This window comes from Diabrotica virgifera, chromosome 5, assembly GCF_917563875.1.
Source record: "Diabrotica virgifera virgifera chromosome 5, PGI_DIABVI_V3a".
Lineage (NCBI taxonomy): Eukaryota > Metazoa > Arthropoda > Insecta > Coleoptera > Chrysomelidae > Diabrotica > Diabrotica virgifera.
The window spans coordinates 169794293-169813012 of NC_065447.1; the positions used below are offsets into that span (position 1 = coordinate 169794293).

At 34.4% G+C, this 18720-nt stretch overlaps 1 protein-coding gene across 2 annotated transcripts in view; it reads right to left on the reverse strand.

The window, feature by feature from the left end:
• Positions 1-18720, reverse strand: part of LOC114330654 (histone-lysine N-methyltransferase ash1) — a 337142-nt gene that overhangs the window by 72605 nt on the left and 245817 nt on the right. For both annotated transcript variants that reach the window (XM_050650514.1, XM_050650513.1), the window contains 2 exons: positions 8455-8835; positions 3846-4067 (listed from right to left, as the gene is read on the reverse strand). In XM_050650514.1, coding sequence (XP_050506471.1) covers positions 3846-4067; positions 8455-8835 — 603 coding nt within the window. The remainder of the gene's footprint in view (positions 1-3845; positions 4068-8454; positions 8836-18720) is intronic.

Here is an 18720-nt window from a genome sequence, read left to right on the forward strand (position 1 = left end):
CGCTAAGCGTTCTACTAGGTGTTCTGTCATTATCCATTCTTATAAGACGACCTGCCCAGCGCAATCTTTGTATTTTTGCATAATTTGCTATAGAAAGTCAAAATCCAATACCTTAATAATATAACTAAATATTTTCAATCCTAAAATATTGTAAAAGACTTCAAAGTGTCTGAGTAAGAAGAGATATTTAGTTATATTTGTGACATTTTCAAGGTCATAGCTCTTCCCAAAATCCATTAACTATAAAGCATATAGGGAAGAACTCCTTGATGTATTTCAATAAAGACAATCCATCATTAACTAAGGATATTTATAATCGCACTGAGGAGCAAATGTTTTGAAGCTAACAAATATAGAAAAACAAGAGGTAGGAGGGGGAACGACCTGAATGATATACAGTAAAACCCCACAAATCCGAACTGATTGGGGGACAGCCTGTTCGGATTACGAAAAGTTCGGATTATCCAAAAGTTAGCCTATAAATAAGCAACATTTGGCGGTTATGGCCTGTTGTAATGCTTCGGCAACCAAAAAAATCCCTAACAGTCATTGGCAAATCTAAAAAACCACGAGCTTTGAAAGACGTTAACATGAACACTTTGTTTATTATAGAACCCAAAGGAAAGCATGGATGAATAGTGCACTTTTTAAGGAATGGTTTGAAAAACAATTTCTTCCAACCGTTTCGAAATTCAATAAGGAAGTGGGCTTTCCCAAATTCCCAATAGAGCCCTACTTTTCTTAGACAATGCCACATCACACACTGAAGTAAAGGAACTTACGAGTATATGTGATGAAAGCTGTTTTCCTACTACCAAATGTGACCCATTATTGCAGCCCATGGACCAGGGTGTTTGTAGAAAAAAAAAATAGTGCCGTAAGATGGGGCTACTTTAATCTCTGGGGGCTACTTTAATCATAACTTCCCGCCTAAAATATATTTCATTTCAATCGAAACTGATCGAATATTTCGATGTAATTTTTATACGTGGCAAGAGTGGAATGTTATTGTTAACCGTGTGAGTCGTGTTTCACGTGTTCTCTGGCAAATATACATACATGTAAGTATTATTATAAGAAACAATAATTTGTGCATATTTTAGCACCAAAATTACTTCTATGGTAAGCTATAGGCATGTTATTTAGGTAACAAAATCATTTCGTTATGTTAATATAGGTACTTTCATGATGCAGGTTTAACCTCAAATTTTAACGTACTGTATTTTACCATATTTTTATTTTTAATATTGTGTCGCGGGGTAACTTTGATCGGAGAGGTGGGGCTTCTTTAATCAGTGATCAAAGTAACCCCAGCGTATAAAATAGTCTACTAGTGTACATTTTCTTTTTCAGAAATATGGTGTGTACGTACACAAAACGTCTTGGCAGTAGGCCTTACAAAAATTACGATGAAGAAACGGTAGAACGAGCACTTAATGATATCGTTACTGGAAGTCTTGCCTTAAGAGAAGCTTCAGCAACTTATAAAATTCCGTTTGGAACACTTCGTAACAAATTCAAAGGGGCACATATTAAAAATCCAGGAGCTCAGCCGGTTTTCAGTCATGTTGAAGAAAAAGCTATTTTAGCAGCAGCGGCTAAGTGTGCAGATTGGGGTTTTCCGCAAACTTTACGCGATATAAGAATGATGGCCAAATGTTATTTGGAACGTCAAGGAAGGGTGGTCAATAAAGTTTGTCAATAACATGCCGGGAAAAGATTGGGCCCTTAGTCTATTAATACGACACAAAAATTAATTTGGCCAACGTTTATCCACAAACATTAAACAAGTACGAAGTAAAATAACCAGAGAAACGAATGAGGCTTATTTTGCAAACTTATCAGATACTTTAAAAGATGTACCATCTGAAAACATATTTAATTATGATGAGTCCAATGTATCTGACGACCCAGGAAAAAAATGGGGAGTATACAAACGAGGGGTAAAATACCCCGAAAAAATATGTAATCATTTTAAGACGGCAACTAGTATAATGATTTGTGGTTCTGCTAGTGGAATACTGTTACCTCCTTACATTATCTATAAAGTTACCCATCTTTATGACACGTGGAAAGAAAGTGGTCCTGTTGGAGCACCTTGTTGCGATCAACCATATTGTTCGAGAGGCAGTAGATACAATAGAACACTTAGCGGTTGGATAGATACAGTCACTTTTCGCGACTGGTTTATGACCTCCTTTCTACCGCATGTCAAAAGATTACAATGCAGAAAAGTACTCTTAGGAGATAACCTTTCTTCACACCTAGATGGGGATGTAATAAAAAGATGCAATGAGAACAACATCAGTTTCGTTTGCTTAGTGCCAAATTCGACTCATCTGTGCCAACCCCTAGATGTCGGATTTTTTAGACCCATGAAGAGCGCATGGCATGCTACACTAACAACTTGGAAACTACAAAATTTACGTCTAACTACTGTGCCTAAAGATCGTTTTCCTATCCTTTTAAGACAGTGTTTAGATCAGATGGATAAATCAAAGTTTCAACCATCCAAACACAGGTCAAGTGAGCCACGTCCAGGCGATAAAGAAGAATCTACCGTACGGCGAAATTATTAGCAAACATAACAACACTTTTTCTAATATTTTGTTTTTTAATTTTAGGGCTTACAATACAAATATCAGGTAAATTGTATGTGTGATCAAAGTAACCCCACTTGAAGTGTAACTTTGATCAGGCATTTACCTTTTTTTTTTTCTATTAAAATATTTTATTTTTTGAGAATATTTTTATATAGTGTAATAGCTAAGTAAAAACCGATTTAAATATATTTTTTTCAAAAACTAAATCATAACTTTATGATTTCTAGGTGCGATGAAAGATTAATTTTGATCAAAGTAACCCCATCTTACGATACAGGCTATATTAGGTGAGGAAATTTCCATTATTGACAACCTGAAAAATATCATAATAAAAGATGTAATTTATTGGGTGGCTTAGGCCTGAGACAACTGCCCTGAGACTTTAATTAGAAAATTGTTGAAGTTGTGGCCAGATTTACAATTTAAAGAAGCTCCATTTTTCCAAGCTCCGTTACAAGATGACCTCCTAGAAGTCGTCAACCAGGATTTGAAACTGAAGAAGAAAGTGCAATTACAGAATGAACTGAAGCGGACAACAATGGGCATCAAGAATTTATGGATGAAGACATTGTAGACTTGGTTCAACGTAAAGGCAACCCTAATGAAGATGAAGAAAGCAAGGAAGAAGCTTCCGTGCCAGATCGAGTGTCACACGCAGATGTCACTAAAGCTCTGGATGTGGCTCTACGTACGTTATGTGGAGCAGAACTCTGCTGCGTTACTGGTCGATATAATGTTTATGCTTAAATGGTTCAACATCGCTGCGTCAAATCGGTACACCTCCATGCGTCAGAAGAAAATGACCGACTTCTTTGAGAATGTTTGAATGCTGAATATTTTTGGAGTCAAGTTGACTACAAGAGAACCGACGTAATGTTTAACCTTTATAAGCACTACATATAAAGTATGTATTCATTTTTAAGAAATTTTAAAAGTCAAAGCCCTATTAATCGTACATTGTTAAATTTTCTGGTTTTACTCTGTATAAAAAACATGTTTTTAAGTTTTTGTCTTGAATTTTCTTATGGTTTTCACTTTCCGTTGGTTCGGATTTGCCGAACATTCGGATTAGCGGGGTTCGGATTTGCGAGGTTCTACTGTATTACAAAAACAAATGTAGAAAATGAGAAAAGAGAAAAACAGCATTTATATCAAAACAATTATAATTTGTTTAATATTATTGAGCAGACATTCTAAAACAACAATTATTATTATTATTATTGACATTTTCTATCGACTTACCTGTAATTCCATGAAGGCACAGAATCTTTTCCTGGCAACTGTGAGTGAGTGTGTTGCCACCATATGTCATACGGCAACTGGAAGGGTATTTTCCTGCATCTCAGAAATTTACCGCAATGGTAGGGTGGCGGTAGAAGTCCATAGGGATGTTCTGACGGGTTGTAGGTCAAATTTCGAGTTGGTTTATTTGCATTTTCAGTACGTTTGTGAAGTTTAGTTTCACTGAAAAGAAAGAAAAGGATTTATAAGAGGGATATTATGTTTGATACGATTTCTCGTAGGCCTAAATAAAATGCAGCACATTAGGATTTTCAAACCCTTGCTAAAGCTTGCTTCAGACCAAGCGCTATTCATTGACTTAAACAAGTTTATGATAAAAATGATACAAAAAATGAACGAAGCACTAAAGGTACGTATCCATACAAGGGTGAACCCCGCTCCTGAACCAGCTCGAATGGATATGGTATGAGCTCCACTACATATTCTTACAAAACTGACTTTTCTATGATCTTTTAGGCACTAATGTTTAGTTTTAGTTGACTTTATTTATTTTTAATAACTTACTTCTAAACAAATACTGAAAAACACTGAATTTATATCTTTTACTTTACAAACTACGACATCTAATTTATTTATTACACCAAATCTACTAATTTATCTAATTACAAATTCAAAAGTACACCGACGGTTTCAAATTCACAACTGACCTACTAATTCCAAAAACCCCTATTTATACATTATTACAATGTTCCAGAATAAGAAAGATTACGGAAGAATTCATATTATTCTAGAATAACAATCGGGTTATTTACATAAATATCAAATAAGCATTTTCTAGAATGAAAAATAAATATCGAGGTGTGTACCTGTTAAAAAGCATTCACAAACAAATTCAGAAAACAAAAAAGGGTCTGTTAAATTAAAATATGCCAGTAGCGGAAAACAGTCGGGTGACATAATCATGTCACATTGTCCCCTCCTTCAAAGAAGGTTCCTCCTCGAACCTCGTCGGGACTCGAACTGGATGCCGGTATCTGCAACTGGACCCTCTTTTACAACTCCCAGTTGTATAAAAGTGGCAGGGGACGGTCTTCGCTCCGCACCAGTAACTATGCGGATTGGAACAGACTAACACCTGGACCTCGGTGTCTTATAAAATTTCTTCTACCATATTTCGGATAACTCTCCAGTCTAAGTGGCGGCATTCTAACTTTGGCATGGCTAACTTTTGCACGTCGAACTCCAACACGTGCTCTCTCAATTGAATTAATGCATCCCACTTCTGACACCAATGTTACAAAACTGACTTTTCTATGATCTTTTAGGCACTAATGTTTAGTTTTAGTTGACTTTATTTATTTTTAATAACTTACTTCTAAACAAATGAAAAACACTGAATTTATATCTTTTATTTTACAAACTACGATATCTAATTTATTTATTACACCAAATCTACTAATTTATCTAATTACAAATTCAAAAGTACACCGACGGTTTCAAATTCACAACTGACCTACTAATTCCAAAAACCCCTATTTATACATTATTACAATGTTCCAGAATAAGAAAGATTATTACGGAAGAATTCATCTTATTCTAGAATAACAATCGAAGGGTTATTTACATAAATATCAAATAAGCATTTTCTAGAATGAAAAAGAAATATCGGTGTGTACCTGTTAAAAACGTCCCCCTTTTAAAAGCATTCACAAACAAATTCAGCACACAAAAAAAGGGTCTGTTAAATTAAAATAGGCCAGTAGCTGAAAACAGTCGGATGACATAATCATGTCACAATATAAACCGCAAACCGGTTGGATCGAAGAGGGTGAGCGCCGAGCGGGTTCACCGACGTATCTACATGTGGAGCTGCTACACGGAGCGGGGTTCGCCCTTGTATGGATACGTACCTTAAGATAACTGAATAAATAATAATAGTATCCCGTTTTATACCGTTACCGCGGTTTTTGGATTATGGCAGGGTACTCTGCTATATCTAGGGCCTATGGTATACAAGGAAGGTAACAGCGCTATGTTTTAACCGCCTATTATTACCCCTGGTTTTACCCAAGGTACTCATTTTATTCAGGCTGAGTCGACCTGGGGCCTGTAGACATTTTTAAAAATATCTAGAATCTAGATGTTCTCGCCGGCGCTGGGATTTGAACCCCGGCCTACCTGCATGGAAGTTAGACATACTACCGCCTGAGCTATTCCGGCCCTGAAAATACCAGAGACAACTGAAAATACCAGAAAAACTATTAATAAGAATGACCTTAAATATGATAATCAACGAAATAGTGTGGAACAGTCACAAATCGGAAGAGTTTGTAGTCAAAAAAGCACATAGACAAGGTGGCCCTCTATCAACACTGTTATTTAATAGAGGTTTTGGAAATAATTGTAAGGAACAGCAGAATAGGAAAGCAAGAAACGGTCCGCGCTCCTAGCAAAAACGAGTAACGAATTAAAAAAGAATGATGAGAAGAAAAAATTCGACCTAGCAATAAATGAAGTAAAATCGAAATAAATGGTGCTAGGAAACACCTAGAGAAAGAGAGCCTGAAGAAATGCAAGTTAACAGCGTTCGATGTAAAAGAGTATAAATTTAAAAGAGTAAAGCACTTTACATATCTAGGTGTCATAATAGACGCACAAAGAATCAGGTGAGCAGGTCATGTTGAGAGAATGGATAGGGCAAAGAAGGTACTGCTAAGAAGACCAGTTTTGACAAGCAGACGAGGTAGAGCAAGAAAAAGATAGCACGAAAAGTTTCAGGAAGAGATAGGATCGATGAAAATTACAGACTGGAAAGAGAAGGCGAAAAATAGGATACAGTGGAGAACCATAGTAGGTAGAGCAAGAAAAAGATAGCACGAAAAGTTTCAGGAAGAGATAGGATCGATGAAAATTACAGACTGGAAAGAGAAGGCGAAAAATAGGATACAGTGGAGAACCATAGTGGAGCAATCTTTACATAGACATTAAATAAAATTATATACAGTATGGTGCAAATGAAAGGAATAAATTCGTTATTTCGTAAGATGGCGACTTTAAGGAAAAATCCCGAAACAGGTCGATTTTTATTTTTAAATTATATTTTGGCATATATGTCATACTAGTGACGTCATCCATCTGGGCGTGATGACGTAATCGACGATTTTTTTAAATGAGAATAGGGGTCGTGTGCTATCTCATTTGAAAGGTTATTTAATTCTCTATTGAGCAATATAACAATTTACATTATTATTTATACAGGGTGTCCAAATTTTTTTTAATTAAATTATTTGACAAAAAAAGAAGAATGCATTTAATTTATTTAATTCAAAATACATTTTATTGCTGCTATAATCAGAAAAAATGTTTGTTTTACAAATAAACATTCCTTTTCGGTTAAATTAAATGTTCAAACTTCCAAGAAGCAGGTGGCTGGCTTGAACATTGTATTTAATCGAAAAGCAATGTTTATTTGTGAAATAAACATTTTTTCTGTTTTCGGGCAACAGTAAAATGTATCTTGAATTATATAAATTACATAATATATTATATATTCTTCTTTTTGTCAAATAATTTAATAAATTTGTTTTTGACACATTGACACCCTGTATAAATAATTATGTAAATTTTTATACTACTGAATAGAGAATTAAATAAACTTTCAAATGAGCTAGCACACGACCCCTATTCCTATTTAAAAAAAATCATCGATTACATCATCACGTCTAGATGGATGACGTCACTAGTATAACATACATGCCAAAATATCATAATTTAAAAATAAAAATCGACCTGTTTTGGTATTTTTCCTTATCGTCGCCGATTTACGAAATAACGAATTTATTCCTTTCATTTGCACCATACTGTATAAGACATTCGTATATACTTGGCCTGAGCATCATTCGGAAAACTGTCTTATATTTTAAACAACAGAAAATACCCGCAATACCTAAAAACAGGAAAAGAAACGAATGGATCCATAACAAAACAAAAGTGAAAGATGTCTCAACCCAAGTAGTAAATGTTTAAATAGAAGTTCGCCGGACACACCCTACGGCAGAAGGATGAAAGATGGACTAAGATGATTATACACTGGAGACCGTGGAACCACAAACGAAAAAGGGGAAGGCCACAGATGCGATGGTCAGATGACCTGAAGAAACACACTGGGTCAAAATTTATGCAAATTGCCCAATATAGAGAGGCATGGAAGAAGGAAGAGGAGGCCTATATCTAAGGATGAATGTTTAGGGCTGATTAGATAGTATATACCAGAGGTCGGCAACGTTTTTAATGTAAAGAGTGAAATACTAAATTAAAAATTCATGGCGGGCGCCAACTATTTTTTGACCTAACAAATATATAAATATAAACGTATAAAAAATATACGTTTTGAATTTCTTGTCTAAATTAACAATAGTTTAAGGGCGGATTAAAATTTATTGAAGGGCGCAGTGGCGCCCGCGGGCGCCGCGTTGCCGACCTCTGGTATATACTATCATGTCAATCACGTGTATTATGTAAAATTGTAAAACCCTAGGCCTACAAGGCCTGTAGAGCATATTAAATAAAATAAATAAAATTTTAAGGACAAACCAACAACTCTACTTACTCGTCTTCTTTGTAGTAATCTGAAAACAACCCCGCCACAAGGAACCTTTTTCTCCACTTGAAGTTCTTTCTGCCTCTCTTCTCATCACCCGAAGTAGACGCCCGGTCCTCTTTCAGCCTCCTTTCCGTGAAAGGTTCTATACTACTGGCGGGAGATATATCTCTCATATCTCTCAATTTCCTCTTCGGATAGTTGTTTTCATACAGTTGCTCCTTGCCTCTCTTTCGCTTCGTTCTATCTTCCAATCTGGATCTTAGACGCTCTATACCTGAATCCATAGACAGTTCAAGGTCGTCGGGATCGTCCAGCTTGAATTTACTGCGTTCACTGCTTCTGGTGTCTACTGATGAGGGAGATAGGTCTCTTTGACGTAATGTCATCCTATAAAAGACAAATTGCATATTATTTTAAACGAATATTCAATGTAAATCCAAACGTAACAGGAAATCTCAGCTTTAAATGAACGAATGACGATAATATAATAGTAAAGAGATGGAATAAACTTTTAAGATTGATATTTACAATAAAGCAAGAAGTTGTTTTATTATAGATTTAGTTATTTAAGTATTTTTTTATATAATGATTTACTCTAAGATAAAATGTTTCCCGATCTCTCAGGTGATGAAGGGTACTGTAAGGACTAATCAAGTACATGTTTTAACCATTTAAAATGTTTTTTAACACTGTTTCGGTTGGAATCCTCTTAAATTTTCGTAATTTCGTGAAGCCTTATTTAGTAATAAAAACAACCCTTAGAAATGTTAGGATGCAACACAATAATTTGTAAGATGTGTGTCATCTCATAATGAGAACTGAGTAACATTGATACGGCAAAATTGATCTTTCTGGTCATTCCATTCTCTATACTAACAAAACTACTTCAGCATGTAGTAACAACTATGAAAGGAATTAAGGATAAATACACTAATCAAAAAAGTATCGCATGACTAACAGAAAAAAAGTTTAAAAGAATGTTATAATACTCATCTGTCTGTGGTCTCCTTTAGGGGTCTACAAACCCATAATATTTCAAGTTGAAGCGTGTTTTTGCCGAAAAAAAGTTTTTTTTGTATGAATTTGATGGCCTTGGCCGAGCCAATTAGCCAGACATTTTGTTATTTTAAAAACAAACATATTTTTTTTCAATCAGAGGAATTATTTCTGTATTTATAACTCTAAATACACAACAAACTAACATATTACAATGATTATCTAAATAATACACTGTTTTGGTATTTATTTTTTTTGTATTTTTTTTATTATATTTTTAATTTGTTTTTTTTATTATTTTTTATTAATTGTTTTTTTATTTTTTACTACGCTAAAGCGTCGTTTAGACACAGCGATAAGTCACAGCAACTTATTGTGATGACAAGTTGCTGTGATTTGTTGATGATTGAAACGCTGTTTAGACGCTGCGATAAGTTGCTGTGATTTATCGCGATGTGATTGACCACAACAAGTTGAAGAGTATTGTGTACACTTTACACCCTTCAATAAATGATAACGAGTTTTCATCCTGACAAATAGATCCTGTTAGCTTCTTCATAACAAAAATATAAAGGTTGGGTATGTTATACAGGGTATTTACAAAGTTATAACCAATTTTATATGAAAATCGTAACAAGTTCAACTCACTGTATAAATAAAAATAAGCACAACAAGCATAATTTACTTTATATCTAATACAGGGTGAGTTAAAACTCAAGTACATTATTTTCTCAGTAAAATTTGAATGGGATACCCTGTATTTTATATCACTATTGAAAAGTACCATTACCGTACTTTAATTTGTATACAACATTCCCTATGTCTAAATTTATTAGTTTTCGAGATATTTTCATTTTTCAATGGACCAGTAGCGTGGCTATCCAGATCACCAGAATTTAATTAACTGGAATGATTTTTTGTGGTTACTTTTAGAATAGAATGGAGGTTATAAAATGTCTCCAACAACAAGAGAATAGATGAAAAATAGAATAAAAAGTGTATTTCGAAGTGTTAATTTACAAATGCTTCGTAGTGTAACTCATTCAATGACCGTTTTTAGACATGCATAAGATGTGTTAGGCGGTCATTTGAACAACTTTGTAATTACATAAATATTTAAAATATTTTAATTTTTTCAAAAATGTTGTTTTGTGTTCATGTCTTTTTTGTAAAATTTTTTACTGATAAATTATTTTTCGTTCTTTATTTGTTACATTGGTACATTTACATACAAAAGTAGTTTTTATTTGTTTTCACAAAATGTTTGTTTTGTGTTTGTTTTTTTTTTGCAAAATTTATAATTAATAAATTATTTTTCTTTCTTGTTTCTTACACTTACACACAAAAGCAGTTTTTAATTATTTCAAAAATTGTGTAAACATGTTGTGCTTGTGTTTTCTTTTGTAAAATTTATTACTAATAAATAATTTTTCTTTCTTTATTTGCTACATTGTTACATTTATTACCAGATTGATAATCAGTACTTAATCGTAAATTGTCAGTTTTAGACAATTCAGTCATGGCTTACTCAAAATTTGGAAAGTTTTAGACCCGTAATTAATAATTTGCTCTGAAAAATGAAAATATCTCGAAAACTAATAAATTTACACATAGGGACTGTTTTATAAAAATTAAAGTGCGGTAATAATACTTTCCGATAGTGATATAAAATACAGGGTGTTCAATTTAAAATTACCGAGAAAATAATGTAGGTACTTGCGTTTTGACTCACCCTGTATTCAATATAAAGAAAATTAGCAATATCAATAATTTATGATATTGATATACAAACGAACTCCTAAAGTACGTAGAACAAGATCTAACTAAACAACTATTAAAACTAATACATACAAAACATAATAGAACAAAACAGAAGAATGGAGATCAAGCATCCACAAGAATGGAGATCAAGCATTCTAATACCTCCCTTCAAAAAAGGAGACAAATCGGACCCGGAGAATTATAGAGGAATTAACTTATTAAACACAACATTAAAATTAACAACCAAAGTGATAACAAACAAATTGACTGAAATTATACCATTAGCAGAAGAACAACAAGGTTTTAGGTTGGGAAGGTCACTGACGCTGTATTTATAATGAGATAAGTTCAAGAGAAATCGTTGGAATACAACAAATCGGCATATTTATATTTCGTGGACCTTAAGAAAGCATTTGACATCGTCAAATTAAAGGACGTTATCAATTTGTTATACTCGAGAGAGGTACCTCTACGAATCATTAAAACAGTCGAAAACATCTACCAGAACCACACAATAAAAGTAAAAGTGGAAGATGAACTAACTGACCTAACTGAAGCCGGCAATGGGATAAGACAGGATTCATTGAGTCCTTTATTGTTCAACCTGATCATGGACGAAATAACAAAAAAAAAATAAGAACTAATAAAGGATACCAAATGGGAGACAAACAACTCAAAATAATCTATGCATACGATGCAATACTAATCTCTCAAAATGAAGATGATTTACCAATGCACCAATTTACCAATTTACCAATGCACCAATTTAACATAATCGCCAGAAAATTTAACATGTTAATTTCCCCAAAAAAGACAAAATGCATGAACTGCAGATTCAATAAGATTTAAATTGGATCTGGAAGGTCAGGTAATAGAACAAGTGACGGGAGTTTAAATACCTAGACATCACACTATCTAGCTACGGAAGGCTCGAAACAGAAGTGGAAGATCAAGTTAATAGAGCAATCAGAGCCAGAATGCCGGCTACTGTTCCACTGTTAACGAGGGCATACTGTATGGCACATTTAACGTTCACGCTAGGTCTAACTTTTACTGATAAGTCAAGATTTGCACTTTGTGGATCCGACAGACATAATCCGGTTTATAGATGTGCCAGTGAGCGCTTTGCTCAGTGTAACATAAGAACAGTCAGAAATTCAGAAATTTAGGAGGTGGCTCGAGTATGATCGCGCTGAATACAGGGAAAACAAAGTATTGGAAGAAGACGCATCTCCTGGCCTGGCTCAACAATCTGAGAAAGTGGTATAATTGCAGTTTTATCGACTTGTTCAGAGCTGCAATCTCAAAAGTGAGAATAGCTGTGATGATTACCAACCTCCTTAGAGGAGACAGTGCCTAAAGAAGAAAACGAGTATGATATGGGGAGGTATCTGCTTTGCAAGTCACCACAGAATTAAGGCTGATTCTCATTAGACGTGCAAGGAACCGGCAAGGCACGTGCTCGGCAAAGATTGTTTCGAAAAGAACGTCGCATGCCTGGCACGCATAGTGTGAATTACATCCCGTGCAGTGCATAAGATTTTATGTAAAATGTATCTTGCCGAGTCGATGCCTTGCCCATGCCGAGCACTTGCCTTGCGTTATAATGAGAATCAGCCTTTAATAGTGTAGGTGGTCCCTGACAGCTGATCAGTATATGTATAAGAGAGAGAGGTTCTTGAAGAAAATGTTGTGCCTTTTGTTCCAATTATTGGAGATAATTTGCCCGAACGTTGCTAGAATAACAGTGCAATATCTTCAACAGGTTAGTATTCAAGTACTCGATTGGCCAGCAGTCAGCCCAGACCTAAACCCAATTGAGCATGTTTAGAACTAACTAGAAAGACGCATAAGGGCACTTATCGTCGCTCCATAATATAACCTTAATGAACTCGGAAATGCTTTATCTGAAGAATGGAAAAATTTGGATTTGGAGTACATACCGTCTCTGATAAGAAGCCTTCCACAGAGAATCAGGGTCCTCATTAGAACCAGAGGTGGTAATATGTACCAGATACTAATAAAATATTCAATTTGTTATTGAAATTTCTTGTTTCACAGATTCGTATTTTCATTTTTGTTGAACAATTGCTGTTTTATTTTTTTTTGGCCTGTTACTCTGATTTTTCATTTTACTGGAATAAATCACTGCTAAATATTCCTACTGGTCTAAGAGCTAGCAACGTTTTCGAGAAATCATTTTAAGACAGCTCATTTTTTCATATATTGTTTCCTACGCTTCCTTGAACACTGTACCAGCCATCTGGCTGCTGATACAGGTTGCGTTCATTACTGCGCAGCACACCTGTACAGGTAAACACAAAATCACACAGGTGATTGATTAGTGTAAAAAAGCTTAGTAGATCCGCTAGCAATAAAAGTTAATAACAAAAATTGTAGCTAACTTTGCGCTTCACATTACAAAATTAGTTAGAATGTTACAGGGTGTTCGATAACATAGTGGCAGACCAAACTTTTGTTCTTTTAAATGGAACACCCCATATTTTATTTTATATTCGAAATCTTCTTAACTTCCCCATCACAAAAATATAAAGGTTTGTTATGTTATACAGGGTATTTACAAAGTTATAACCAATGTTCTATGAAAATCGTAATAAGTTCAGCTCCCTGTATAAATAAAAATAAGCACAACAGCAATGGTTTATTGGTGCCATATTTTTTGTTGATTGTCAAAATTTATAAAAAATGGTTGATATTGCTAATTTTCTTTATATCGAAGACAGGGTGAGTCAAAACGCAAGTACAGCAGAACCCCGATTATCCGTGCTCCTCGGGACCAGACATTGGCACGGATAATTGAAATGCACGGATAATCCAAACATTTATTTCTCATATATAATACATATGTACGTATATACATACATATGTACCTACTATAAAAAGATAACAGAAAAAATAAATCTTTCATTATGAGTCTCCTTCCCGGTGTATAGGGTTTAAGTCGAGGGAGTGATTTACGGTGACATTACTTTGATAAAACCTCAAAAATGCAATTTGAGTAATAGAAAGTCATAGCACGGATAATCGGGGTTCTACTGTACATTATTTTCACAGTAATTTTAAATAGAACACCCTAATTAATAATTACACCCGCCGAGAAAAGATGGAGGGTGAAGCAGTTGACACTTCACCTGCTCCCAATGAAAATGTAAATTATACATGTAAACATTGCTCCAAAAAGTTAAAAGTAAAGTGACGTGCATAAAGTGCAGTGAAATATTCCACCCAGCATGTTTAAAACAAGCTAGTGAACTAAAAAAAAAAACAGACTGTAAACATGAACCATCTCAACAAGTTGCTGAGATTGACATAAATGAAGACTCCTACCTTAGAGAAGAAATCAAACTCTTGAAACAAATAATAACGGGCAAAGACACTATAACATCCGATAAATGCCAGGTAATCCTTTTGCTCAACGAGAAAATAGTGTCATTAGAAAATGAAATTTCATCATTTAATAAAAATCTACCAAGACCATATCAAAATAGCAACCAACCAAAAAACTTGCTTCCAATAGATAAGGTAAGTGATACAAAAACCTTATCTGTAACAAAAAACCAAATCAACAAAAATAAACATCAAGACAATTTGTCATCACCAACACATATGGGAACTCCTAATTTACAGGGTGATCCAATAATAAAGGTTAACCAGGTAGCAGCTGAAATCATGAGAGTACAAAGTGAACAAAAATTAAATGAAGTAATCAACTTAACCAATGACAATCTGGCAGGAATGAAATCTTCAACATCAAAAATAAATGAAGCTAATCATCACCCGTCGGAAGCAGAAGGTTTTACCTCAGTAAAAAGGAAAACTAGGAAAACCCGTAACCATAATATAGGCAGTGGAGATGGGGATGAAAATTTCCAGGGTATAGGTAAAACTGAGAAGAAAATCTGGCTTTTCTTGTCACGAGTCCCTGATACTGTAACAGAAGACAATATAAAGGCCTACATTACGAAACAATCCGGCGAATAAAATACTTATCGACCGTTAAGTACCAATACCTCCTATCTACATTTTTTTCAAAAATAAGTTTATCGCGCCATCTAACTGCAAAGCTTGTTACGCATCTTCTAACAAAATATCCTAACTGTATCTATTCTCAAAGTATTTAAAATAACATCATGGAAATATATCCTACCTTAATCAGCGTTTTTTATGCCGGAAATACCTTCTAACTGAATAGCAGAAATACCTTCTATCTACTCATTTGTGGTTGTTGTTTGTTAGTTGTACCGCCTATCAACAGTTTCCCGGTATTATTCGTTTTTTGTATCTTATTTAGTTCTTCTGCCGTACAATATTGTATTTACGTGTGTGTCTGGTGTTATCAAAAGGTAAGGAGTGTTTTACAACTAAAATTAACAGCCTAAGTAAGACTTTGTACAAAAAATAAATACCTAACCTCAATTTAACTCATGTTTTTGTGTGTTAAAGTTCTTATAAATTAATTTTAAGTTAAGATGATAGTTACATATTCAAGGCTTATAATACAGTTATAGTTAAAAATGTACACACAACCACCAAAGGGAGTTTTAGTAAATTGAAATGTAGATAGCAGATCTTTCCACAAAAATAATTAAAATTACTTAAGGTGTTCGTAGTACATAGGCGGCGCAAAAAACGGGCATATAGGATATTTTGTCATAATGAAAAGCTGTTTAAGAACAGAAAAATGCAGCTATTAATATTAAAGTACGTTTTAACTAACATTGGAAACAAAACATTTTGCTTTTATATGATAAATTATAATAAAGATTATTTTCGATCCCCTAATAGTTATATTTACGTAACAAGCAATGTTTAAAGCATTGAATTTTCAAGTAAAATCTCAAAGTAGTACCTAAATGCAAATTTTTTTACAGATGAATATCAATCAAGATCGACGTAGGAAAACACGGGCAGCTGAAATATTAGGATTGGCTTTGAAACTTGATGAAAACATTCCTTATGGCTGCACAAGTGAGTCTACTACTAGCGTTATTATTTCTGAAGGTTTAGAGCCCACAAGATCACAATCTAAAAATCTGAGCCAAGACGAACACTGTGTAAACTTAATTCATGAAACTACGACATTGATCCACAGTGTACTGTTACCAGATGGAAGTTCCTACATTCCGGAGACAAATGAAAATATTACTCCTCCTATTAGTACAAGCCAACAAGTTGGTAGTCTTGCCTTGTCTGACAATCAAGAAAGTAATCGTTCCTATCAAAATGTGTTTTCCTCCAACAATTTAGAAGACTCCCACTTCCAACAGTTAAACGAGGAACTTCATACTGAAAATGTAATTACAGAGAGAGCATCGACTCCAAGTACATCTTCAGCTCACGATTTTTCACCCAGTGAAAGTTCCTATAACCCAGAGTCTGATTCATCGGAGACTGAGAGCGAAGATAGGGTGTCTGAAGAAAATAGTGTGCCGGATTCTGAGCTGGTGCCAAGACAGGTTTATTTCGGAGAAATCAATGAAGAACGAAAAAGAAAAATTAAACCAGATAGTAAGACTTGGAAAAAAAATCGTAACAAAGAGTTAAGAATGCTTGGCAAAGATTACTTAGGTTATACAAATCCGAAAGAGGGAAAAATGTTACACAATACTCCCCGAAGCGCTCGCAAACTGGGTGAAGCATGCAAGTCTAAAAAATGTACAACAAGTAAAGTCAGGAATTGTGAAAAACTGACCGTGGAGATGCGACAAGATATATTTAATAATTTTTGGACAAACTTAAATTGGGAACAAAGGAAGATTTATATAAATGGATTAGTCTCCCGACAAACTACTGCTAGAAAAACTGTAGGGTGTGAGACAAGACGGGAAGGTACTTTCCAGTATTTTTTGCCTACAGCTGAGGGTAATTTGCGAGTTTGCAAGACATCCTTTTTAAATACATTTTCCCTAGGTTCTTTTACTGTACAATCTTGGGTCAAGAAGTCAGTTCATAAAACACTTCCATGTAATGAAGTCACCAATAGCAATCGAAAACGAGTTGTGCCAAGAGGAACGGCGACAAGAATCCAGATGCTACGTGAATTTTTTAAAAATATCCCAACACTTCCCTCTCATTATAATAGAAAAAATTCGAGAAAATTATTCATCGAGCCATATTACCGAAATAAAACAGAACTCTATAATTCCTATAAAATATGGTGCTCAAATAATAACGAAGAGAGTGCAAGCAGACATACTTTTGACAAGATATTTAAAGATTCAAATCTTTCTATTTATACCTTAAAAAAGGATATGTGTGACATCTGTGTCAGTTATAAAGAAGGAAATATTTCAGACGAAAAATATAAAGATCATATTCAACGTAAATCAAGAGCAAGAGCCGAGAAAGAACATGACAAGGAAAAAGCACAAGCTGGTGAATTTAATCTTCTTACAATGGATCTTGAAGCTGTCAAAGTGTGTCCTTATCTGACTGCAAGTGCCCTCTACTTCAAAACGAAGTTAAGTTGTCACAACTATACGGTCTACAATTTGGTCACTCATCATGCAACATGCTATTGGTTTGACGAAACTGCCAGTGACTTGACAGCAAGCACATTTGTTAACTTCCTTTTAGATTACTTGTCACAACACTGTCTCGCCAACAGGTTACCTATAGTAATATTTTCAGATGGCTGCACATACCAAAATCGGAATAACATTTTGTCTAACGCATTATCTGCCTTTTCTGTAAAATATCAGATAGTTATAACCCAAAAGTTTTTAGAACCGGGTCACACTCAAATGGAGTGTGACTCGGTCCACAGCGCTATCGAGACTAAATTGAAGCATCGTGAGATTCATCTTCCGAGCGATTATGCTTCTGCTACTAAGGAAGCAAGAAGTAAGCCATTTCCGTATGAAGTGAAATTGGTTGACTATCAATTTTTTAAAAATTACGCAAATGAGGACACATGGCGATACACTTCCATTAGGCCAGGTCGTAAAGTAGGAGATCCTGTTGTAACAGATCTGAGGGCTTTACTGTATACCATAGATGGAAAAATACAATATAAACTAAACTTTGATGATGAGTGGAGTGAGTTGCCCATAAGACCTAAAATTATTCCTGAACCGATTTATACTCCCTTGCATGACAAAGTGCTACCTATTAGTTCTACGAAGTACTCTCATTTACAACAATTGAAAACTGTGTTACCGCAAGACTGTCATACATTCTATGACTCACTATCTCAGAAGTCTTAATGTGTTGATATCATTAATAATAATAATAAAGTTTTTTGAGTTTAATTCATTTTTTAATTACATTTAAGACCTCCTATCTTCCATTAAACACATATATTTCAAGTAACAGAGAAAAACAATACCTCCTAACTGACAAACTGTCTTTTTCAAAAGCTCTTTCAAAATCAAATATGTGAGGTACGATAATCTTATACATAAAAAAGTAGAAAGTCCATATATTAAATTATTCTGATTGGCAGAGCAAAATTAAATAAGTTTTTTGCTTCTCCTGTAAAATTTACTTGTCGTT